The sequence below is a fragment of the Atractosteus spatula genome, chromosome 5, assembly GCF_055471065.1.
Source record: "Atractosteus spatula isolate fAtrSpa1 chromosome 5, fAtrSpa1.hap1, whole genome shotgun sequence".
Taxonomy (NCBI): Eukaryota; Metazoa; Chordata; class Actinopteri; order Semionotiformes; family Lepisosteidae; genus Atractosteus; species Atractosteus spatula.
Window position 1 is genome coordinate 62,031,287 of NC_142710.1, and position 27,076 is coordinate 62,058,362.

Genomic DNA, 27,076 nt, shown 5'->3' on the forward strand with positions numbered 1-27,076 from the left:
ACCCCCATAATGTCAGTTTTCTAGAGAAATCTCTCCACCAACACAATGCTCTTATTCTGTTTCAACTCACCGTACGAGTTACTAGTGGCTTTAGCTACAGTACCACCACAGGAAGGAAACTGAAGTTTAAGACAAAACTGCTCGAACTTGTAGCCACCTTGTTAAAGAACACCAAAGATCTGCCCTACCTGGGTCAAGCGAACAGACAAATCTATAGTTTTATTTTAACCCTTGTCAGTTTTAACCAAAACTGGCTGTTAATTACCTTCTTAATTCCTATGGAAGCAGTAAGGGTGAACTTAATTTTTCCCACATGGCTTCTGCATTTTGGCTTACTTTTTGTTGAATAAATGATGACATGGTGAAATCTGTGATGTGTTGTCTGTTATCTGAGGCTAGATTTGTCTAAGTATAGAAGTTGGTGAGGACCAGACAATTGTTATTTATGCCCTGATATGTAAAAGCATGAATTGAAAGAGGGTGTACTTTCTTTTTCATAAGACTGTATATTAAAATGATACGATTATAAAATATACTTATGGAATTAAACATTTTGAAATCAATTTGAGAAAAAATAAGATCAAAGCTCACTTTTTTTTCTCCTTGCACATTAGGCCTTTATTTAAAAAAAGAGATTAAAATGAAACTTCTCTGCAAGCTGCTTTAAGTAAATGGCAAGAAAGCATATACTATACACAGTGGTATTTGCTGCTGTACTACCGGTAATAGCAAACAGCTGCATCTTTTTCTGCTTTGTTCAGAACCATCCGGCAGAAGTGGAAGGGCTACCTATCAGGCAAAGGGCTTTATTACTTAGAATACTAACTGAATAGGGAATTATGCCATAGTTATTCTTCTTTCACCCTCTTATATTCAAAATCTCTTCCCATCTTCAACGGCTGCAATTGTCTAAAAATATGCAAGATCGTGATCATCTGTGCCATGAAGGCCCTTCGCAAACTGCACTTGTACAGAATGGCTCATCCAGCACTTTGTATACAGCAGTGCCCCCAGATTTATATAAAGTGGGGGAATTAAAACACAAAGCTCCAAGACTGTTCTGTTTTTATCTGTTCCATTGATGCAATGCTGGCCCACTCAAACTTAACATGTCATTGGATAGGAGTCACTGGTTATTTATTTCCCCAGAGCGTGACAGGAAATAAGACTAGTCATCACCTGTAACACAAGAAAGGAGCTGTCAGGAATATCAATTGTCCAGGGTACTGAATCAGAATGGACTTTTGTGCAGCAGAATTTTCTGAGGAAAATGCATTTTAATTTCTTATTGCCACACTGTTTGTCCAGGACGACTGGCCAGCTGCAGCCCGCAGTTACTATATTTTGCATCTTAGGTCGGCTTCTACAATTGAAAGCTGACAACGTTAATATGCAAATAAGAACAATAGTTCTGGAAAATCTGAAATAATGCTGCTTTTGTAATTGTAAGCCTTTAGCTTTCACAAGATTATTATATAGGATATATTTTAAATATTCATATCAAACCAAGCTATTACAAAGAAGATACTAATGGAGATCAAGGGAAAGAAGATGTCACACGGGCCAATGCAAATTAACTCTTATCTTGGCTGAAGGGGAAAGGTGCATTTACTGGATTATAAAAGCAGTAATCGATTGTATTAGAGAATGATGCAACACTTGTAATATACTGTACAGTACAAAACATTTAATTTTTGTTGCGAGAAATTATTAGATGTTAAAGTACAGTATAGCATGGCCTAGATCACCAGCCTGTACAAGTTATTCCAGTCCTTTCTACCTATGCTGAATGCTAGACTTAAATATTAACTAGATTCTTAAAGGAGTGGGAACTGATGAAAGCAAGTGCAGAGCACTCACACATCATTACAAACCAGCTTGGAGTACTACTAGTAAGTCATTACTCTCACTGCCATCTGGAAGCAGGTCCATGCTGTCATGCTGATAGCTCTTTTTAGCTCTGTTGCGCTTGCAAAGGGAAAGGCAACAGCATGAGGTCTGTTTTTTTCTGATGTTATCGGTTTTGAAACATATAATAAAATAACATATAATATCTGTTTTGAGACATAACAGAAACAAAATAACATATTCATTCCACTTGATCAGGCAAAATCAGCATGATTTCTCACTTAATTCAATTTTTGTATTTTTTCCCTTAGTTGGGCCATCGATGATAAAAAGTGAAAATTAAAAACAACGATGTGATGCTTTCATTGGTTATTGACCATTTGGATTACAGATACCAAATGTGGTGACATTCTGCTCACAATACAGTAGTACCAATATATCAGAAAACGACTTATTCTGGCAAGGAATACAGCAATTCAGAGTCCATCCATAACGCACAGGTCACAAGGTAGGACTATACTCTATACACAGAATGCCTAAGGGACAATATAATGACACCATGACCAGCACAGGAAAAAAAGGGAGAACTTCCTCAATCCACACAGATAGCCCCCAGACCAGAACCTGTGAGGCAGCAGTATCACGACCCATATGCACTAAATTATATTTTGGTCTGTGAAATAGTACATCAAACACTTTGGCACTTGCCAAATTGTCATGAACTTCTTCTTAAGCACTTCGAGAAGCCACCTTTAAAGGTGATATCAAATAAAGCTTATTTATTATTATCATCATCATCATCATCATCAAATGGAAGACATACAGTACAAAGAAACAATTTGCCAAGTAGTAAAAAATAATCAGTTAAATTCCTAATTCACAATTAAAATTAGGATAAAGCTTTGCTTCTGGACAGTGTTTAAAAAAAAAAGCTGAAAATCCTAACATGACATTATGCTTGTTTTCCAAAATCCATTCTCAAAATTGCAGTTAAAGATGACAAGGTCAAGAACCAAGAACTACTTTCATAATCAGATCTGGTTTGACAGCGGTTCATAGTTTGAGGTGCAAGAGAACAAAATGGTTTAATTTACGATGCTCTGTATTTTCACCTCTGAAAGTAAAAAAAAAGAGAGAGACGCCCTCTTAAATACCATACACCTAGTTATCATTGGGGGTAGGAGATGATTATTTTTATTTTATTAGAGGAGTGGAGTGTAAGTTTCTACAGATTCAGTACAGGATGGTACTTGTAGATCTGAAACAATGACATATACATACCCTTTTAAAAGGCCCGAGTAATATACAGAGTGGTAGAACATAATATAGGCATGTAGGGCAGTTTAATGTGACAACCTCCTTGTGGACAAAATAAACGCTCTTAGTCCCTGTCTCACCTTTACCACAGCTGTGCTTACCAAGTGCTGGCTGTGCCCTCAACCCGCGTTCTTTTTCCCACTCTTTGAATCAGCGGGCTGACAATCTTCGCAGCTCTCTTTGGCTTTTTCTTTTCTCTCACTCTTAATCCTGGACACCTGTACTCAACACCACCTGTAGCAGGTGGTTTTCCAGACAGCCTCATGACATTTTTGGTTCAATGGATCACCTCGCCTCTCAGTTGCCTTCCGCAATTACTATGCGGTCCTGTTCCACGCGTTTTTGGTCCGGCATCATTTTTTTACGTGCTCAATTCAGAACCGATCGCTTTCTGACACCCATCCCTCCCTCACCTCTTCTTACAAACAACTCCCACACTCAGAGTGTCCTTAAACCTGCACAGAACATTTTACTACAACAGCAATGTTTTGCAAGATTTTACACAAATTTTATATTCAGTGGTAGGAAACAAAAGAAACCAATCCTTTTTACCTTAGATACTGTGCTATACTGCCTTGCTTTTAAAGACTGATTCCAATGTAAAGGCAATGATTGCTAAATAAAATCTCATTTGAAAACATGTTCATTTTGAATTGTGTTCCTCTACATGTGGGTATGCCCTGACAGCCATTTTGACATTGTTCAATTTCTTTAGTGCGCTTGTTGTGTTTTCTCCTAGGCTAAAAACCCTGCAAGAACTGGCCTTTGCCCTGTTTTGAACCAGTCCTAGCACCCTCAAAACAGGAGGTGTCACCTCACTGCCCCCTTAATAGCAAACTCTGTCAGATGCAGGAACTTTGAGAAGCAAGAGGCAGACTTTCAGGATCAACAGCCAGGAGCTGCATTGATTGCTACTATAGCTGCCAGCCCATTGGTCAGCAATGACATCATTTTATTGCATTTCTCTTCCCTGTGAGGGTTAGAGACCTTGAAAGTAGCTGATAAGCAAACACAATAAGAGGAGCAGAGCTTTGTGCCTAACCTCCCCAACACAAAAAAAAAAAAACTCAAAAGAACAGCATGGAACAAAGGAGTAGCTATTCTATGAAATCTTATATAATTGCACCACATTAATGAAGAGCAGGCTTCATATCCGCATTACATCCAGTCCAGTAAAATGTAAACCATTCCTATACGGAATGTAGGGTTTGTTTTCAAATTCAGCCATTTACATTTTACTCCAATTCATTTGAAAAAGATCAAATATATAGCACAAGAGAGAACAAAATCTAAGAATTCATACGGCCAGCAAAACTTTGGATAAGAAGGATGATTTTGTCATTCATCCCCTGACTTTTACTAAGACTATTCATTTCACCAAAACAAAAACGCTGCCTTTCAACCCCATGTTCATCGGTTCGAAGCGCCACTCTGCCTCAGTCTTTTATACCTACAGATTGGGTGGCTTTGTAATGAACTGATAAAATTTGCTTGGCAAATTGCTTTCAAGGCAGACATTTGCATATGAAAAGCATGTGACATCTGGAGCAACCACTCTGTGTAACAGCCGAACGCTTTATTCCCAGGAAGAGGCAGAGTTTAGAAGAACTCTATTCAGTGCAAGGTGCAGGTGTGAAATATTTACTTGCTGGTCTACAGCCTTTTTCAAACGTGCCCATCCAAAACGATAGGCCGCTGTGGCGTAACCAGTCAAAGTTTCAGATGTTTGGAGAAAGAAACACGTGGAGGCTTCTGGTCAACTGAGACACAGCGCAAAACTTAAAAAATAAAAACATGCTCGCCAAGAAGGACAGCAGCACACATTGTACAAACGCTTTAGACACCAACACCGCCCTGCCCATTAACCACAACTGGCCACAGGTTGTATTGACAAAAGCATTGCAGTGGAGGGGAACGTGCGTGTTTGGTACTGTACTGAAAAAATGCCACAGGGGGGAAAAAGAAATCTTTCACAGGAAAATCATTGAGCAGTAAAGGTCAGCATCCAGCTCTGCTCTGTGTGTTGAAATTACAAAACCAGTGGCAAAGCCAAAGCAAACAGACTTTTCCAATGAGCAAGTTTCAGAAAAGAAAAACCTCTTGGATAGGATATAGCTCTAATGCATTCCTTATTATAGAAAGCATTGTATATATTTCTCTTTTTTAAACTGGCTGCATAGGTTGTTTCAGCAAAGAAAAGTCTTATTTTTATAGATATTTCTATCCCTTCAAGGCAACTTTTTATTTTACCAGTTCATGAAATTTGGGTCTGCACTCAGTTACTCTTCACAGTATAGGAGTATGCATTCCAAAGGTTTGTCATCAATAGAAACAGAACAGCAGTGCTTCTGGGTTAGCAGTGCTAATTTACTATTATGGACACAGATCTGTTGTACACTGCTTGTGCATAATGCTTTGTAAAAATACAACACCATGACATAATGTCATAATGAAACAGAGGATGGGGAAAAACAAGGGGTTTTGAAAAAACTAGTTCAGACAGTATACATTAAAATTCCACGCTATTTTATTTCTTCTTTTAAATGGAGGGAATGATTTAAAATATCTCAGTCTAAGATCTAGTTATTTTTACAAAGGAGGTTTAAAAATCATATTTACCTATTATTTTGCTTGGAGCATTTCGCAAGAAGTCCTTAGAGTTACATAACTTGTTGAATCATAGTATAATACTTCATATGGTAGCTATCATGTCCTGACTGGTTTCTTCATTTCAAGTCAATTATAAAGGACATTCAGAGTTGCTTTATACTCAGCTCAATAAGAGTAATCCAAATAATCTGATCCTAAAGCACACATAAGTACTTCTACTAAATCAGCAGTGAAAATCTGTAATTCAGTTATTTTTATAAAGAAATCATAAACAACTTCATGTCAAACTGGCCAAGTAAGTAAACTGCCTGCTGAGCAAGTTTGTTTGTCCTAATCCAAGCAAGAATTTGCCATGTTTGAACAATAGACAGAATAGAAAGCTTATACTTTTACAAGCACTTGCTGAAAATGTCTACAACAGCAACCTGTTGTAGTGTCTCTTTGGATTGCACAAAACAGAGTTACAGTAAGTAACACGGATAAAAAAAAATATGTCCATCATAGTTCCATTTGACAACTGTCAAAATGATAGCAACAAACATTAAAATTGCAAATATCCTCCTTACCTTAGCAGGAATAATCCTTCTAGGGTAATCAGCCTGAATATTGTTAAGCTCATGCTAAGATATGCGAGTGGATGACTATATCAGCTCCTCCAGCTGGAAATCCTAAATCCTAAAAGCTCAGATTTTTTCCCCAACTTTTCAGATGTAGCAATTGTATTTTAAATGTTCTCCCCAGGAATTTTTGTCATGCATTACCTGTAATAAAGTTTTTTTTTTAATTTTCTAAATTGAGGAGTATCTACCAAAATACCAACTTGAAGGAAATCAAGGCATTAATCAAAGTCTTGCCCTTTAAAAGGCAGCCAGCAGAGCTAAGCTAATTATAGGATGTTTCCTGCCACATTTCCCTATGGATTAAAACAAGCACACAGCGACTACCACCTGAGCTGTCCTCTGAATGACAGAAATTCCCCAGAAGAGACAAGATAGCTAAAAACATCAAAACAGTCACAAACGACAGAAGGCCACTCGGCCATCAAGCTCCTTTCCTTCTATTTTTCCATGAATTCCCCTTCGAAAACACCCACTCCAAACTGGGCATTTTAGAGTACCCAAACAAACTTAACTTGCATGTCTTTGCGGGTGAAAGGAAACTACAGTCCCTGGACTAATCCCACACACCCAAGGGAAAAACATGAAATCACCACAAAGACTGGAAATGAACCCTTAACCTGGACCATGGAGCTGTAAGGCAGCTTTGCCAACCAGCATGCAACTGTGCCAGTGAAATATACTTGGCTGCTGTTTTTATCCAAAGCCACTTACATTTGTTCATTACATAAAGCACAATTTTCCAGTTACTAGTCCACAGCTCCACTCTCCTGCCATTAGATGATTAACAATGTCCAAACTGTGGACTTACAATGTAATCCGTAAACAGTACTCATGACGGGTAATGAGCTCTCAAATTCAGAACAAAACAATGCAATTTTCTCGCCATACTGGATGAAATCTCAGGTTAACAAAATATTTTGCTACCCATAATTATGTCGAGTGACATCTTAACAAAACACTCAAGTGACTGTTCAGTTGCCAGAAGGTTATTTGCTGCTTTTGCAGGTGTCCCACAAGATCATCATTATTTTCTACCTGCAATAATTTGAGAAGGGATTTAGCTATTTCACACTGACAATCCCCTTGTTGTTGTGAAAGAATACTGTTCTATAATCAAACTCACATTAGTGAAAGTCAGCCCTCACACTGACTAAATAGGTGCCCTTATTAAGCCAGACAAATGTAATATAAATAAATGGACTCAGTGTGCAAATGGAAGACACACTGTACACTTTACAGTTTTTGACTATGCATGTTTCTTCATATATTCCACCTATCCAAATAGAAAATCAAAATTTCTCATTTGCACGTAATTGCACCATATTTCATTAATTAATTGCATAAGTCTCAATTAAGCCACCAAGCCCCCTACATTGTCCTATTTCTCTTAGGGTAGCTTATTCCCCTAAATTCCCTCAATATTGTTGGTACAGCATCCTTGATCACATTTTAAAACTTGCATTTAAAAATGACAGGTAACCAGAGGCACATGTTTTAACATTTATGGAAGATAAACTACATGAATTAAAGACAATCAATTCTAATTTGAGCATTAACATGTTTCATTTCCAAATACACCAATTACAACACTTTAGGTTCAGCTTTTAAGCGTATTTAATTTGAATTGTGACTGCAGTAATACAGCCAGCACCACAAGTTATCTTAAAATGCTTTTTGACTCAATTTTTCCTTAAACAACAGGATGTGAAGAAACATGAAATGATTAAGCCTAAGCCTATTTTAGTCAGTTCCAGTAGTTTGAAAAGTGCTCATAAATAAATCTAGTATTAATTTATCATTTGCTTGTAGATGCACATTCAAATAACTATATTAAGTATACATCCCTAGGAGACCATTTCGACGTCTTAAATAGATTCTCAACTTACGTTTCTCATCATCTGCGTGTACTAAAGACGCTGCTCTTGACAAAACATCCAGAGGAGTTTCCATTCTTGGCAAGATCCTACAAGTAAAATAAAATATTACAAAGTGTTGCCAACTGTGTTGTTGAGGGATTATGAAAGGAAGAGACTTTGGCTTAATTTTATCAAGAAATGTCAAGTTTCCAAAACAAGGCAGAAACATAGTAACAGAACAACGATTCGCGATGACGCATCGTGCTGCCTTTCAAAGTCAAAATCTTTTGTATAATGCATCTTTATAACTGCACTGTGCAAAAAAGAAATTTAACTAGAAAAAAACGTACTCGTAGTTTTCAGTTACAGTTCATTGGCCCCAAGCTCCTTGTTTACGTCTACAATAACACATAATAAATGATGAATGAAAATGAAGCACCGTAGTTTAAACCTTAGGATAGAGAGCATTGCTACAGCGAAGTATCATGTGTGCGTCCTACACTTCTACATTCCAAGGATACCACTTATCCTATACTTATTGAAAGAAAAACGACCATTAAAACAGTGGCAGTTAACCCAGCCCTTTTTTAAAATAAGCAACTATAAAATACAGACAATTTAGAGTATAAAGGCATCTTTTAAATGATTCTTGAGAAGAAAGTGTATTCAATTAGCATTCCCAAGACGTTTTGTATACATCTCAAGAAATGATCGTCATTAGACAAATGTTAGCTTATCTTCAGACGTAGTTCTATATGGCACTAAAGGATTTATTTTTAAAGGGACTTGATTTGGCCTTTTGTTATTTTCTCAAACATTTCTCCATAGAGGGAGTCAGAACTTTAAATCCATGAGCCGTATCAGCACGTCAAGTTTTCTAAGAAAATGAGACATACGAGTATTGCAAATGTGTCGAATGGTTACGAAGAACGCTTCTGCCGACTTGCACGCTCCGTTTCACTCAACACTTCATGTTCTCGTTTTGTAAAACGTAAGAAATGCATTGCGCTCATAATGACGTTCGCATACCAAGAAACACGCTACGTTTTGAAGTTAATCGCATGTTTTATGCGTGCAGCGCTTTGACAAATACTGCACGTACTGTAGCGTTCAGAGTTGTACGCAAGTTTTCTATGCATCTTCAACGGCTTCTTGAACGTAGCGCAAACACGTTACACGCTACACTTAACAATACAACTTGGACACACATTCATCAGCCACTTTTTAAGAGTACTTCAGCGTGCGCGAAGCTTGTTCCGATCACTGAAGTAGTCTTCAATGTTTCCTCACCCCTGTTGGCGTTCCTACCACTGTTCTCCTCCATGTACATGCCTGTTGCCATCGTAATACATACAGTAGGTACATACCACCTTGTAGTGCCACTTTTGGAGTCCTGAGGTTTGAAACGCAGAGGATTTTGCTGTTACTGGAACTCAACTCCTGATCCAGTCTCGGGTCACGGAGAATGCCTATGAAGATAAAGTATCCGAGAGCTGAAACAAAGGCAAAAGAGCTTGTTCTGATTTAGGACCTCGCAGGGAACTACACAAGAGGAAGAATGTGAGGAATGATGGAATTCTCTTCCTAGCAGGTGGTGAAAGTGAAGAATTCTTATTGGCTAAACTCTCCGAAGTGAGATCAGCATAAATTATGATAATCGCACGCGTTACATCACATCCTCGCCAGCAGCAGGTACAGGACAATAAGGAAGTTGCAGTCTCATATTCCAACAACAACAAGCGTGCTTCGGTGTTTGATGAGGTGCAGGATTCCTCTTGGTCCTAAACGCAACTTCTGTGTATCACTATGTGTGGACGAAAGCAACTCGTTGAAATTAAAATGCTTAACTCTACGGCACCCTCTTTCACTCCGTTCTGCAGGATTGAATCTTTTTTTTTTTAATAATTGCATCCAGTTTTACTGCTGTAACCTGTTATGTGTGATGCTACAAAGCAGAGAAAGTAAATCAATACAGAACAGAGCCAGAAAGCAACGCTTTGATGTCATCTACATCAAGTAATCTACAAAAGTAGTATTTATGCAAGTAAACGATAGCTTCACAGTTCCGATCTGTAAAAAAAAAAAGCACTTTGTGTGCGTAATGCAATCAGAAATATTGGAAATGTCATTAATTTAACTAAAACACGTAAAGTGCTGTTGTGTATCAAAGTAATGAAACAACAACTGATAAACGCATTTATTCATTTATAGCCAAAGCAGTAGCACATACCATACTTGAAGCCATAAAACAACAGAAGCAAAGCAAATATACAGAATATACAGTAGTTACTATACATTACTATAAGCAAATGTCTTAAGATGTTTACCGATGTTCTAATATTCACTCAGTACTTTTCCTTCTTTATGTATGTATATGTATGTTGTTGTTTAAAGATCATAGTTAATCGTGGCAATTCTGTATTTTAAAGTAGAAAGAGTAGCCTTTTCTATCCCTGGTGTCCTGGCCATAGTCCACTCAGGTCTTGTGCAATTTGGCCATCCTTAGATATTTCTAATTAGTTAACAATTAGTATGAACTAATGTAATTAACAAGTTAGTTACTTGAAACACTAAGATTTAGCTCTTTGAATATTGGCAAAAAAATTCAATAGAGTGATATGTTATAACCTAAACTTTTAATATTGTTGAACCATCACAAATTAAGAGATTTTAAGATTGTAAAATACCTACCCAGTTTATACTGTTTTCAAAAATTTAGAAGAGCATTTTAGCCTCTCTTTGTAATTCATACCAGCAGGGTAGGATTTTAATTTGAGCTCATTCCAACTGCTTCTTAAACCTTCAGTTTGAGGCTATAGAGCTGTCTTAAATTCTCCAATCCAAATCTACATAATTTACTGTGCAGATTTAGGGAAACAATTGCCTTTGTTAGGTATAAGCACCTAGAGTATTAAAGATTACATAAGACAGGGCACATGCTTGCCATATTTTTTTAACATGTAACTGATTTGTTACACTTAGAATACTGAATGGTATGAACTGCTGTCAAATCAACATCGTTGAAAGCTTATATGCCAGATGCATTTTAAATAATCTTACAACAAACAGAGCCTGTAAAACTTTATTTTCACTTTGGAAGGCCTGATTTCACAGGAAGCATGGGGAATGTTCCAAGCTGCCTTTCCTTGACCTGAATTTGTGCTTGCCAGCTGCCTGCCTTTCCAATTGGTCCCCAAGTAGCTCCTTTCCCAGCACTTACCACCTGCTTTAACGATCTTGGCATTTGCTTCTTTTCGGTGTTGAACAGCAATCCTAAACATCTTTTATTGAATTCATGTCGACTAATGTGACTTTGTAAAATAGGACGTCTGAGCTCTGGGAATAAAGTAAAATCATTTTAGAAACTTTTTAGCACGTAAGGCTGCCCAAGAAAAGCCTATTCCTCTTGAAATATCAGGAGGAATGCCAAATAGTTTCACTTTTTTCGAAAACATTTGTTCGAAAACCAGTATAATGCAGTAGGTCATTGGGTGAACATATTCTGAAACACAATGGAAGCAAAAATTGCCATGGCTGTTGAAGCCACAAGGATGCTATGTTGTCAGAAAAAAGACAGTAATGTTAAAACTGTAAGCTCCTCCATTGTTTGGCATGATCTGCATGTAATCATACTGTATAATGTTATGTGTTTGTCCTTTTTTGTAGTTTTAGCATGTTTTTAGACATCCATTTACTTTAGTATTGCTCTTGCCTATCTCATAAACAGACAAATTCCACATATGGTTTAAGTACAATTGTCCTAGCTTATCTGTCATAAACACAGATAGGTGATAAATGGTTTTAAATTGTTTTATTTATCATTAACAAGATAAGGAGACGTTTTTCAGTGGAATTGATCATCACTAATTATGGGATTTCTAAACCACTTTAAGAATAGCAAATGACTGTGCTATGAATGACAGACAGAAAGGTCTAAACAAAGCTATATTGCAGGACTCATTATATAAATGCTATAAAATTTAAGTAATGAGTAATGGCCAAATTAATCTTTGACAAATAATGGGATACATCAGCACATATCCTTTAGTATAAATGCAAAATGTCTATGTTGGCATGATAAAACAATTATCTAACACAGCATCAGGAAAAACACACAAAAAATTTAAAAATTGTTCTAATAAGCAAGGAGTTAAGCTACATCGTTATGGTAGTTCACGGTTGTAGATCATTTCTAAAAGTGAGACCTCAAGCCATGTGAATAACTACAGGATAGCAAAGTCTCAAGAGAATTGTGCAAAAATAACGTCTTTCTGCTGCAACTTCCCATGGAAGTGAAGCTTGTAAATAATTTGCCAGTTTGCTTTAGCGAAAAGGATCAAATTGACTCAGCATACAGAGCTCTGGCCCAGGAGTAAAGCAAAAGGCCGAATTATCGTGGAAGAAATGAGAAGACGCTGAATCTGTGTCTGTACCAGATCTGTCGTATGGTCACATCAGAAAACAGTTTCACATTTTAATGTGGTGGAATTTTTTAAAAATTCAGTAAAATAGTTTTGCTATTTTACACTTTACATAAAAATTTGATTTAATATCTTTCCAGCAAAATTATGGGAAGCGAATTGAATTGTATATGCATAGGTAAATGCTCTGGCTGAATTTACAAATGTGGAGAGGAACTCTTAATTTACACTTTCTGTTTCTAAGTAAATGACAAGGACATGCAACCACTAAGACTGGAATGTATGATGACAGGCTGTTGTTACCGAAAATAACCTGATTGTGAAACAGCAAGATTGATTTATTTGCCTAAACTACAACCTAAAACATCATATCATGAACCATCCAGAAAGGGAATACTGTGAGAATCCTCCTGAGTAACTATAGATCAGATTCACTTGATAAATTAATTGCTGTACATAATTTATAACCAACCCGAAGTCAGACATTTTAATACAGAGATGTGTCTGTAATAGGGCAGCAAGATCGTACAGTGGTTAGCATTGCTGCCTAATAACGCTGAGGCCCTGGGTTCAATTCTCTGGACCTGGGGTGCTATCTGCATAGAGTTTTTATATTCTTCCCATGTTCGCATGATTTTTCCCCTAGTCCTCCAGTTTCCTCCCACAGTCCAAACACATGCTGGTATGTTAAGTGGCTTCTGGGAAAATTGGCCCTGGTGTGAGAGTGCGCAGGTACTGTATGTGTTTGTGGCAGTAGTTCAAGCAGGTACAGGTAGCTGCATCAGCATGTATAGGCTGCAAAGGAACAAGTTAAGGTTTATTCCACGCTGAAAAGAGAAGAAAAACACAACGTTTCAGCTGTGAAGCCTTCTTCGGGTGTTTGTGTCAGTCTGCCCTGCAACAAACCTTTGACCCTCCAGGGGTATGACCCTGCTTTCTGCCCCTTTCTTGCCAGGATAGGATCCAGCTCCAACGCAATTTTTGTGCTAAAATACCAAATATTTCATGAAACTCATATCTGACTTTTTGAGGAGCACATTTTCCAGAATGTTTTCTCCTCCGGAACAAAGAAAGCTCTTTAAAACAAAGCCGTAAAGGACCAAGAGGGAAATGCGCTTCAAATTCAAGTGTTACCTTTGCGTTGATAAGTGAAGTTGTCAAATGAAAATACACAAAGTAATGAAACTGGTGACTTTTATAGCAAATATATTCAACAGGTACATAAAATAGATGACTTCATTCAGGTGGACTTCCTTCTTGATCCCTTCCACATTTTCCGGAGCTTTTTCAGACTATATGATACAGTTTTTATCAAGCCTGAGGAAACAGAAGGTGTTGAAATAAAAATCATCTTTCATCTTACACATTTTGCACATTACTTACTTTTTAACCTACAGGGTTGACAGTCATACTTTAAAAAGCAAATTAAAATAGTCAAAATAAACCATTATAAGAGAGTATTTTAATTTCAAATTTACATCTGCATCTATTTTTTAAATGCTACATTTTTACACAAAAGAGGTACCCAATATTTTTCCCTTATTGTCTCTTGCATTAATATAAAAAACAGAATGGTATTACTCTTATTTATATGTAAGATTTCCAATCCCATATTTAAAAGCTGTTTATCTTATAACTGAAGGCAACACACATTCATTCAGCGGCCCAGGCTGACTCTCTCTCTTACCAGCAGTTACAATGCCTTTGGCACTCTGTGTTAGGCTTGATGTCTTGACAATTGAAGATATTCCTGAAGGAGCAAAATTAAATAAAGTGAAGTGTCATTTTGTGACATGCTGAAAGAAAAAAGTACTGTGCGCATTTAAACTTTAAAGAAAAGCCTAGAAAATGACTTATTTTAGTACTATGTAAGTAGAGGTCAGTGCACTAACTGGAAACTTGGATTTCATACGGAAAAACACTATTAAGTCTTGATGAGAGGCTTTGTTTAAAAATTTTGAATATTTCACAGTAGAAGTGCAATTGTTTCACAGAACAATTACAGAGACAATATTTTGTGCATTTTATAAAGACAGCACAGTAGTCAGCATTTCCTATGAATGTGCATCTAGCGCTGAAAACTGTAAAAAAGCATAAACTCTTTTCAAATGCACATTTGAAAAAAACAACTATTTATCTAACTGGAATACAGGTTCTGGAATACACATTCTGAGACAGAGGCCAATCCTGCAAGTACAAGTGTGTCAAAGACAGAAGATAATTTGAAACAACAGTTTGAAACAAGGATTTTATTAACTCCTGACTCCTGTATCATGCATGTCAACTTTATATGAGATATTTAAAGTATGGAATCAGGTAATACAAGATTTTGATATTTTCAGGTTTGACAGGTTCTTCAAGCACAGGTTTTTAAATTGCTGTTGCTTAAAATACAGCAACTAACTATTTTTATGGTTATAACGATCAAAACACTTTAAGAAAATATATTCTCATTTATTATTATGCTCCCAATAGCAGCCTAGGTTTAGTGAAATTCTAAAGTTTGACAACATGCATATTGGCAGAAACCCTGCAGTTATGATGAATGGCGTGAGATAGTCTGATCACTGCGGGAAATTTAATATTTACTTTTCCACTCCATTCAAAGGTACAATTGTCCAGGTGAAAAGAGGATTAGGAAGTGAAACAGAAGATTCATTGAGAAGCATGTCACTTTGTGGATAGGTGCAGACATCCAGCAAGACAAAATGAGCAATGCTGAATTCAGGGAGAAGGCAAGGGTGCACAGATGAAGCTTACCTTGCTGCACCACTAATCCACAGTCTGGATCCTGAGCCACCTGCAGTAAGATTTCTTCTACATCCCTGTTCTTTCCAGGTGGATCTACAAGACGCGTAATCTCTTGCTGAAGAGTCCTGGGTAGCCCCATCAGCTGTGTGAACTGACCCTCTGGACTTTTATCAATCTTAAAAAAAAGTATTTTTTTAAAAAGTACAAAAGTAGTTTTTAAACACCCAATTACAATCTGCCTGTTGGAGAAATCCTGCACATTTTATTTTATTCCAATACAGCACTCCCAGCATGAATAAATGAAAATATCATGATAAATAAGAAGCATTCTTATTACTTATTAAAAACACATTCTTTATTCCATTTGCAGCATTGCTTGTTCATTATACATAAGCATAACAATTTATAGCTTTGTATCTACTACATCTTTCCTTAATAAACCTAGACAGATTCTCACAGATTTTTTAAATTTATTATTGTAGTTATGACCCATTTTCTACCACTGAATTCAGATTTAGTGCTAGCTTTTTCTAATTGGGTTAAAACCTGATTTTTTTAGAAATGTAATCATTATAACTGGATATATGTAATATACAGGCCGTTTTGTGCATTGGACAGCAACATTTGATGTACAATAAAGGTGTTCTGGCATCGCTCAGTAATTTTAATGAGATTTCCTCCTCGCTTAAGAAGAACTGTAAGAGCCATCACTTTGGATGAGTGTAGGCATACACTGCCTGGTTACCAAAAAGGATTGGTTACACCCATCTAGGAACGGGGGACAGCATAAGAGGGGTCTGGATAGTGAAAATGATGGAAGAAAACAATGGCACAAAATCCTATTCTGCGTTGTGAAGGGAGTGTCTGTACTCCAGCCCTACCTGGCAGTGTAAATGGACTTAGCAGGCTGATTATGCCTCTCACAATCTAAATCATTAAAGTAAATCCAAACTGAGGTTTATGAGCCAGATGTATTAGTGGTTCCATCCTTGATACTCTCTGCTACCCCCACTGGTAGTACAGTGGATTTTTACATATTGCTCAAGGCAAAGGCACATTCAAGGAAAATCTTTTCAATCTGTGTTTGTACAGTAGTCTCCAAAATCATGTTTTCAAATTGCCTGCGAAAACAACAAATTAATGCAACAAAGGAGATGGCTCACCTCTAATTTCCCCTGCAGTGGCTTGTAAACCACCTGTGAGCATTCATGAAGAATGTTGCCGTAGAGGTTCTGAAAGTGTGGCAGATTGCCCCTGACGATATTCAGAACCTTGGATCGGTCTTCTCCTATTACCATCCTAAAATCCCCTACGACAAAAACAAAGGGTATTAAACAGCCTGTACTTGTAACAGTAAACACACAGGACATATCTGTAATACCAGCCAGTAATCCACAGCTGTCGCCTAATTAATGTTTAATATTAATTCATCTAAAACCTCATATGATGAAGCCCAGTTTTACTTATTGCTAAAACCTTTAAATCACCTCAGTGTCACTTGCACAGGTGTTAAGTGTTTATCGTCTTTAGTGTAGATGATCCAGTAGGTGGCACTTTTTCCAATGCAGCAGAATTTCCAAATCAATGTGAATCACCTAATATGGTGACAGGGGACGTTGCATCTTTGGATGAGATGTTAAGCCAAGGCTCTGACTGCCTGGGCCATTAAAGACCCAGGAGCACTGCTTAACAGAGTAGGAGTGTTAACCCACAGAACTATACATACTAATGCTACTGCTGCACCTACACATTTCCTTTTATAGACTTAACGAGAATCTCCCCCTAAAATATTGATAAAGGCCTATGGCACAGAACACGTGGTTTTAAGATAATCACCGGCATAGGAGAGTCCAGCAATTTGGACAAAGAGATCCTCCACTGAGAAGCTCTCAGGCAGCATGAGAAAGGCGGCCGTGACTGCACTCTTCAGGTTACTGACCAGAGCCGCCCGCAGCTTGCTGCTGTCATTCTGAACCAGGATTTTAACCTAGAAAACACCAGCTGTCATCCATTTTTACAGCTTTGTGGGCACTCAAGATACCAAACCAATAACAATACATATCAAAGCAATGCTGTAAAAATAATGCAAGAATAAGAATTAAAGATAAGGATTACAAAAAAGGAAGATGTCAACTATCAGAATTTGTACCGCTTTAACAAAATATTATTCACCCGCACAAGAGCGCTAATTACATGTCACTCCTTCATTGTTTTTTTTCTATTTCTTAATCTTATAAAATAAATATCTCCTAGTAATTACGAGAAGCAGAAAAAAAAGTAGTGTTTGAAGTGCAAGGAATTGGAGATTTCTCATTCACTTAACCCTTGGGCCAACATTGATTTTTAATTCTAAATTATTTTTGGATGCGACATGAGGATTTGTTAGTGAATGAGATAAATAGAAAAAATCTTCTTCAAAGACTCTATTAAAGATCACAACTTCAAACTGAAATTAAATTTCCCTTTAACCGATGCAAAAATCAAATGTATTCTGAATCAAGCCCTCACTCAGAAACATTTTTAAATAAATACTGCCACCACCTGGCCATTAAATATAATTGCACTCAGATTAAGTCATAAAACCTACATTTCCATTTATCCCCAAGGGCCCTTTCAACTAAAATGCTCTCATAAATACTGGAAATACACATCATTACAAATGGCAATTCACTGTATGCTTTTAAGTAACTATAGATAAAGTCAACCCATTTCATAGGTAGGTAAATGTCTGTTTTATGTCCTTACTGGTTTATGGAGCCTCCCAGCAATATATAAGGTCTTCCAGTGAAACAAGTCCTCAATCAAAGCATCTGTGCTAATGACCCCATACTTGATCATCTGTAATATAAAAAATGGCTTTATCATTTTGCTTGTAAGATTAGAATATTAATTTTCACTATTTACAATTTTTATATCAAAGCCTTATATTGTATAAAGAACCTGTAGAGCAGTTTTATGCAGCGGTTAACAAGAAAAGACTCACCCTGCCATCACATGGTACTAATGTGTTATAATAGACTCGGGCTCCATGTTGGCTCTGAATGCTGCTGACATGTCTGGGACCCAGGTACCTCAGGAAGGAATAATGCTTGTGGTTTTTCATCAGATTCATTGTGTGCCAAGAGACTGGATCATCCACAGCAAACACAAAATCAAGCATATTACTCTGGGGGATTTTTAAATAAAAATAAAAAGGTTAGAATAGTATAACATAATAAAGTCAAATACACATAGACAAATTGTATTCTCTAATTTACAGTATTGTAATTCTCAAAAAGAATTCTACATATTTAACAGGGAATTTTCAATTAGCGATTGAATAAGAACTCAGAAAACAGGTAATTAGACTGTCTGCCTAAATTGTTCAAATTACCAAATTAAACTCAGGGGTTGGAATAAAAACAAGAAGACCAAGCAAAAGAGTGGAGCTGCCTATCTCCTATTGAAATACTTCTATCCACTTTCTGTCAGCTGTCCTACCTGAAGTCAAGTAAGTTGTGAATTTTGCATTACATCCTTTTTCCATTTCTTAGCAAAGACAGCTGGTGCATGTAAATTATTGGGGTTGTCAAGCTCAGTTCCAGCAGAGCCTAGTGTGTCCTGGGTTTTGGTGCACCCTGAGCTCTCAGTTACAGTACAGTACAGTATATACTGTCACAGCCCAACTAGATTAGAGCATAATTGTAACCCTTCTAACCAGGTCCTAAGGTGATTTACAGGTAACTGTACCTCTGAGGAATTGAATGTTTAGAGCAATCAATTACAACAGACTTTAAGCAAACCCTAGATAAGTCTAAGAAAACAACCAAAATATTTTCAAAGATTATTCAGTTTGTAACAAACGCCAGACAGAAGACACAGGTCACTCCTGGAACCGAGTCTAACACCTAAGACATGGTCGACAAGTCTATCTCCACACAGAATGAATATTCCAGAAGTCATTTTTTAAAAATATATTATTACAATTCTTACGTAATTGGCTTTAATGGGTAAATGGTTTTTAAGTGTACTGAACACAAAAGTACAAAACAAAAGTGCGTTTGTATGTACTGTATTTACTCTAACTGCAAATAAACCTTTTCTTCGCAACTTTCACGTTCGATTTAACAGATGACAGGAAAATAAGAAAACGTGACTTTGCTGAAAAATTAAGCACTTCACGCTTGATGCTATCCCGCCCATTTAAAGTACAAAACATCTAAACCTTTTCATTTTAGTCATTTCTCCTGAAGTTTCCTCTGTGCTTACCCCCATCTGCCCATGGGTTGTCCCAGATTGTCTAAACACGCCCGATCCGTAGGCAAAAGCCAAGCTCATGTCCTGGGGAAACCGAGATAAAATCTTGCGGTAGATGACACTTGTGGTCTGTACTGCTGGTAAAGACATGGTAGTAAGTTGTAAAAAAGAAAATGCATAAATAACACATTCAAATGAAGGCAATATTCTTAGAAAAATGAACGTTAAAACTAAATTCTACCGATACAACATAGTGCCCTGCTTTCTCATGAATACCTAGCAATCACTGCCCACATAAAACTTAATATCTACGGACATCAATAGTCCTACAATATAACCCTTCCTCATGTTGTAATTGTAAAGGTTACTGCAAAATTCACATGATAAATGTTACCAAAACCATAGAACGAGAAACAAATCAGATTAAGAGAATTTAAACAACTCCCTCTAGTGGTGTGGAGGTTTTTACAGTCACTGTAGGGAAGAATATTCCCAAAATTCATATTTGCAACTATTTGGTGTGTTTTATTAATGTAATATTTTATCAAATTGATGGTGTCAACTAATGTCAATATCTCGTAAATAGAGTATGGGTTCACAACAATTAATATGATAAAAATAGGTACGGGCAAGTATACATTCAATACATAAAAGCACCATTATGTAATTCGTTTAATAAAAATGGCCATTTTAATAAAATCTATGATTTCTATTAACACTCTTACTGCTACAAAAAGATGATTTGACACTTTCGTGTAAAGAGATGAATCATATGCAATATGTCTGGAAGAATAAACCCGAGCTTGATATACGCCTTTTTACGTTTTTCACATGTGCCATAAAGAAAAGTATTTTTTCATGCTTAATGAAATAAAGTTAGGTGAATGCATTAGACGTGTAAGGAATAATTCTAAGGTTGAAAAACGACTAACTGCTGAGGAATGGATGTCCAAAAAGGTTATTAGAAGGTTATTAACAGGTTATGGCTGGTGACATTTAGTTTAATAGGGAAATGCTCTTATACCTGAGGTTGTTTTTTCATTGCATGCCGATTCTGTTGCTGGATTTTTTTCCAAATTTCTAGTACAAGAACATTAGAGCACCGTACAACAAAAGTAGTCTAATTTATTTTAATGTCATGCTGTGAAATCTGAAACAAGTATAACTGAATATGCATTTGGTTTGAAAACATTTAAGTCGAGTTCGAAGATTTTTTCGCGCACATCTACTAACATCAAGTTACATACAGCCTTCCTTTTCTGACCCAGTTATTCTCAATAGGATTATGTGTCTTTCATCTTCTGTGGTGCCTTTCTTGCAGTTCTGATGATGCCTCCGGAGATTAATTTTACTGTCAGAACATCTAAATATAAACCTCTTTTCATGCTGCAGTTTTAATTGCCCCTTTCCAAACAAAAGTTTCTCTACTGTAGCTCAAGCTGTCTGAAATTTACCGACATACTTGAAAAAAGGATAAAGGTCTCTCTTTGGCTCAGATTTGTGTACTAGGGTACAAGACAGATTTACAGGTTATCATTAAATTCAGATATTAAGCATTTGTATTTTATTTAGTTTCTAGTAAGAAAAATGTCAACATTCATATTTATCACAAAAGCTGTCATAGCCATGATTTACACTTTGTTTACATTTGACTAAGCAAATCATTTCATTCAGTTCTGCTTAATACAGAGATAATCGAGAAACCAGATGCCTTCTGTTTAAAGGCATACATCACTGTCAGGCAGAAATTTTGAACCTGAGACAATTTTCATTTTTTAAACTGATTTATATTGGATTTATATTTTTTCAAAAAATATTGCAGGCTTTATTATCCTTTTAATAAACCTAAATTATATTTTAATTGTCTTCTTCCACCATTATTACAACGTTTATTTCTCAACTGCATGAAATCAACATTATACACAGGGTGTTTTTATTCGCTTTGGCAGTTGCTGTTGGGCAATATACACTATTTTGGGTGTTTATTACTAGATAAGCTGGCCCTTGAGCATTTCCTTTAAAAACTTTACTCTTTTGTGCATCTGACATCTGTGCCCTTGCACTGTACTGTAGGTAATCCAGTTTGCAATCTGTGAGCTATTTATGCATACAAGTCTCCCAGGAGCAGGAAACAGTTTTTTGAATCACACTGTTGTCTCCTACAAAATGTGAAAGACTCAAACAGCAAGTTCCATATCTTGCTGCTCCCTCTTGGGAACATCAAATGAGTTGAAGTTATTCCTCTTGCAATATTAATGTCCCTTTAATCTAATTACGCAACACATAATTAAAGCAAGACAGCTTAGTAGCTTATGCATCATAGTTGTTATATAATTATTTTCAGGTCTTTAATAAACTTGTTAAATTATATGTACAGTATTAGAGTACACGATTTGTGTTTGCTTGTTTTACTGTCCGAATCACACAATCTAACAAGACATGGCTGGATTGTGATACTCAAGCACAACTGGATCCACTCTGTGTTTGTACAGAGGCTATAAGTTATCTCTATCAACACAAGGTGCTTCTAATTACTTGAAATGTTGGGAATGGCTGTTGAAATCATAATGGCAAATGGTGATAATCAGTAAAGTCACACAATGGCAAATGTTAATGCTATGTGTCTGCTATATAAGACGCTTTAAAAATGTACATTATTCAGTACAAAACAATGATAGCCAAAATAAAGATGTGCATTTGGGTAAAAAGAATTTCCTATTGTTTGCAGAAATAAATAGAACAATCTGGGTCAAAGGCCCACTCAGCAGATGAAATGATAATAGCCTGGAGATATTTCTTTCACCCAATATCACAGTGAACATGCTGGTTAAGAAAGCACATCTAAAGCAATAGGACTGCACAAACAAGGTTTACACTGAGCTAGAATAGGTTCAGTGGGCTGCTGTTAATTGAGAAATGATCCAGCATCCAATGGTCACCCCAGGCTTATTGTAGATATCTGAAAATGAGGTCCTCTTTTGTGATAATCTATCTCATGAATAATAAAGTGTCTGTGCCACATGAGTGTAAAAATACACTGCAAATCGGAAAACAATGATGAGCACTTCAGCTTTCTATTAAGAGATTTTAATTATCCTGTCATCAACATAACAATATTTAGGACACACTCTTGTAGGTAAGTAGTTTCTATATCCAAGCCATATTGGGCTCATTCTGTTTTCTGTGATGTTAAGCAGACAAGAGAGGATGTGACTCCCACCTCACCCAATGTTGCATGAGGTTCTAGCTCTGAGATTACTCCCAAGAACGCTAATTTCCTTCATACAGCTGGGTGGGCTGCAGAAAATCGGGTAGAGTACCATGAACCAGGTATAACAGCAGGGGCTGCAGCTGGGGCTTGAAGCCACAGCCCACCAGTTATTAGACCACAGATTTAACCACTAAACTACCCCAAGAACTTTCTTGACGCACTTAAATTTCCTTTTTCCTATTGAATGCAAATTTGTCTGGATAGATAATGGCAGAATGTATCTGGGCAGCTAGCCTTATGAAATGTTGTGGCATCCTGTTAAATATGCTGAATGGTATTTTCATCTCAAAGAGATTCCGTTTCCTAAATTCCGTTTTCATATTCTGCTATGCTATAAAGAACAAGGTCTCACTTAGTTAAGAAGCAATGAAAATGCTGAATGCATTTTGAACATCACCGACCTACCAGGCTGTGGTTATTAGTTGCACATGCTGTATTTTCTCCATTTGTAATCTTAGAATTTCTGTATAACAAAATGTTTTTGGTATAATGTATGGCTAAAAAAAGATGTCTTGATTGCTAAAGATTTTTAACTGTTACTGCTTTAAAATGTAAAAAGTTTCGACATCAAATATCAAATCGATAGTAAATTTGTCAGTACTTGGTATTTGGATTGTCTTGTTTTAAAGTTAGTTATTTTTCAATAATAAATCAAAAAGGAGAAAAAATAACCTCAGAATTAAGTAATCTACAGAGAGGTCAAAATTTATAGGTAATAGGTGATCAGACAGATGATCGAAGCATTTTAAATGAATTGTTCAGATAGGTAATCTTAGGTAATATAAATATGGGACATTTATTTAAGAATTTCAAGATGGACTGAATATCGATGACGTTGATTTGATGTACTCTCACAATATGGAAAAACAGGTTCTTTATTATTACTTTCTTGCATCAATACCCTAGGTAACAAAAAATAAAAATGTAGGCACATTAGAACCATCAAGAACTTAAAATATGATGAAATATATTGATATTTTCATCATGTTTTGCAGTATGAATTAAGTATAGAAAATATATTAGATGATATCCATCATTTGCTTTAGAATTGTCATGTGGCATAATTTCAAATACACAACTGCTAATTAGGAAACAACACACTGGAGATTTGGCAAGTTTGAATTCTGTATTTTTTTTAAAAGCCATTCAAAGTAGAAATGTTTATAATTATGTATGTTATATGTATCCATGATTGTGGCAAAAGATACAAAATTATCATAGTAATGAAGTATAATTGCAGCCAATTAAGTTTGAAGGCAGAGAGGTAACATCCATTATGTGAGCAGCCTGCAATCAAAATCTTATATCTGAATATGCAATTTCAAAAACAAAAGAAGAAAACATACTGTAACGCAACGGGGGCTCAGGCGGGCGCCCTTGCCGCATTAGGTCGGCCCCGCACCGTCGGGGGCTCGAACCCGGGCCTCCCGCGTCACTCTGCAAGGACCCAGCCCGGTGAGCTAAAGAGAGATCTCTCTACAGCCCAGTAGCTGTAGTCCTGCTATCACAGGGAAGGGCAGCGACGTCACCGCTCTGGTAAGCCAGCTCTTACACAGTGCCTGTCGGCCGTAAGCGTTACAATACTTCTTCTATCATGTTGGAAACCAAATCTGTTCTAATTTTTCTTAAAATAAATTGATATTACTACAAAAATGATTTCTCAATGCCATATTTCATATACTTTTTAAAAATATTTGTGTGTAATATTTTCATATTATAAATATGGACATGTTTTGACTATTAACACCGACGTGGAAGAAGCAGAGAGCTTGACTGTTCAATGACATATGCGTTTAGTTAACACAATGCATGTCAGTGATGGTTGACTTAGAGGTATAGTTGTTAGTTCTGCTGCCTCACAGGGTCCTGGGTCAGTTTCCACATTGGGAGCCTTCTGAGTGGAGTCTGAATGCTCCCTGTGTTTCAATGTGATTGGTTTGCTCTGTGCCTGACAGGTGTCCAGTCCAGTCTGTAGCCCAGCCTTGCACTCTATGCATCTACACCTACTGTACCATCAATAAGCAGCTTCCTTATTATTGATTTATATATCATAGTCACAGTAATATTTAATGATTTTTACACTTCTGTGGAAATCAAATATTTGGCAGCAGTTAAAAAACTGATTTGTATCAATGCATACAATTTAGTCAAAACAGCTACATCTATATCTTATGTTCTGATTCTTACAGCTCTTTGATGTGATACTTAACATAAAAAAAGCAAGCTACACATTAATAGTCTTTATGTCAGGCTCTAATAAAAACAGCTCTGGCATCTTCACCTTCATATTGTGCTCACTGACTCTTACAGTTTTCAGCGGACAAGACAAGAAAATATAGCAAAGACTACTACTGTGACAGTCCAATGTCTTTAAAAAAAGGCAAAAGCTGAACAGCATGGACTGAATATTAAAGCCTACTTAAGAAGCATTCTGTGAACGGAGTAAAATTCATTTTTTAAGCTGTTTTACATAATTAGTTAATAGTATACTATATATGCAAACTGCAGCGTGCTTTGACTTGCTATCTTATTCCATGCATTTCCAGTCAGTGCTTTATGATTTATAACACAGTGATCCACAGTATAATTCTTGAAATACCAATACATTACAAGTTTTACATTTATGGCTGTAGAGACTTGTGAACTATTAATTAAGACAATTTGATGATTTAATTAAATGAACAAGAGCTAAGGTGGATGAAAACAAGAACAACCTTTATCTCTTCTTAAGTGAGTAAGAAAAAAACCTAAAAGATATTAATAAATCATGAAACTGGATAAATAAAAATAAAGTATCCTACACTATATACTGTAGAGGACACTGAGATACAGTATAGCACTAAACCACACCCATTTACTAAACATGTGCCCTGGACTTTGGTTACTTTCAGAGCATTATGTTATAGAAATATATGGGCACATTTTCATGTCACAGTTGGCATTCTGAGAGAAAATTTTCAAAAATGCTGTTGCCATGGAGAGCCAGATGTTGATTTACTGCATACTTCCAAAAGGTTTAATACTCTGGCAACATAAAGCAACCAATGAAAGTTACAACGTGGTAACGTATTAAATACAACAATTATGTAATTTTGTCTGAGTACTCCTTAACGTGAATGCATCTAGATCACACATCATTTCGTTGTTCAGAAAGATGGACAGCCTGGCTGCTATGCGATTAATTTTAATTTGTTTTCTGTGTGACTGCACCTAACAACCAAGCCAGTTCTTTCTGCATAGGCAAGATCTGTATTTATACTTATGAAAAAACACACAACTTGCTTTAAACGTGAATTGGTTTAAATAATTGTTTTTGTATGATTCAATGGGCTTAATGTTCAGACCATTTTTCAGGACTAAACAATTTCATTCCCTTTTTAATTTGTATATCTTGTTTAACAGCATGTGTTTTAATCACCATAAATGTTGAAACTAAGGAGATTCATTTAGAGTGTACACTTTACAGAGTGTGTTTTTTTCTGAACAAAGTTTTTCAAGTAATTAAAAATTAGAACCTAAACAAACACAAAAGAGATACACTTGGCTGAACAAGCTTTACTTGAAAATTCTGTCAGTCCACAGGTTAACCCTTAATGAACACAAACTGAGAGCAAATGAGGCTGAATGTGATCAAACTAAACATCTCTTCTTTCTTTTTCCATTGTGCTTTTTTGTGTGTGATTTAAAAAAACAGACAAGCACACAAAACAGACAAAAACAACATATGCAAATGCTAATGTGCAGGATATTTATTTTAAACTTTCTGTATTGCCAGCTTAAATTGTTTTTGTTATATGACTGGTATGTGAAAATTAATGTGAGCAGATATACAGTATAATTACATGACCTTCATAAAATAATCTCTTGCGCTATCATATATATATTTTTTTATTTTTAATCTCATAGATTGAAACTCTAGCACACCAGAACAATACAGTAAGTACGTATTACCCTTTAAGAATAACTGGAGTCTGAAAATGGACAAGTCGCAGTTTGTTTCAATGTCTTTGAAATGTATTCAGGACTCGATCACATATCCCATTTTCAACCACTTCTGTCATGTTTAATCAATCAGCAGGATGTTTCCAGCTCTCTGCAGAGTAACTCTTCATTAAGAGGCTTAAAAACAACTTGTGGAATCACTAT

At 36.3% G+C, this 27,076-nt stretch overlaps 2 protein-coding genes across 2 annotated transcripts in view; both read right to left on the reverse strand.

The window, feature by feature from the left end:
• The window catches only part of vgll4b (vestigial-like family member 4b), a 48,618-nt gene extending 38,795 nt beyond the window's left edge, over nt 1-9,823 (reverse strand). The window contains exons 1-2 of the mRNA XM_088915633.1: nt 9,619-9,823; nt 8,282-8,358 (exon numbers count right to left, since the gene is read on the reverse strand). Of these exons, the coding sequence (XP_088771759.1) occupies nt 8,282-8,345 (64 nt within the window). The 5' untranslated portion in view covers nt 8,346-8,358; nt 9,619-9,823. The remainder of the gene's footprint in view (nt 1-8,281; nt 8,359-9,618) is intronic.
• Nucleotides 9,824-10,434: 611 nt separating this feature from the next.
• On the reverse strand, nt 10,435-20,028 carry tamm41 (TAM41 mitochondrial translocator assembly and maintenance homolog). Its single transcript, XM_088916790.1, has 8 exons — nt 19,672-20,028; nt 18,407-18,589; nt 18,169-18,261; nt 17,260-17,410; nt 16,587-16,732; nt 15,433-15,598; nt 14,360-14,422; nt 10,435-13,989 (listed from the first exon to the last, which is right to left on the reverse strand). The coding sequence occupies exons 1-8, from the start codon at nt 19,807-19,809 to the stop codon at nt 13,913-13,915; spliced, it is 1,017 nt and encodes a 338-aa protein (XP_088772916.1). The 5' UTR covers nt 19,810-20,028; the 3' UTR covers nt 10,435-13,912.
• Nucleotides 20,029-27,076: the final 7,048 nt, after the last annotated feature.

Coding starts and splice junctions, on each gene's coding strand:
- tamm41 (XM_088916790.1), bottom strand. CDS start 19,809: ATGTCTTTACCAGCAGTACAGACCACAAGTGTCATCTACCGCAAGATT. Junction 18,590..19,671: donor CAACCCATGGGCAGATGGGG/GTAAGCACAGAG, acceptor AAAATCCCCCAG/AGTAATATGCTTGATTTTGT. Junction 15,599..16,586: donor CACTGCAGGGGAAATTAGAG/GTGAGCCATCTC, acceptor CTTTTTTTTAAG/ATTGATAAAAGTCCAGAGGG.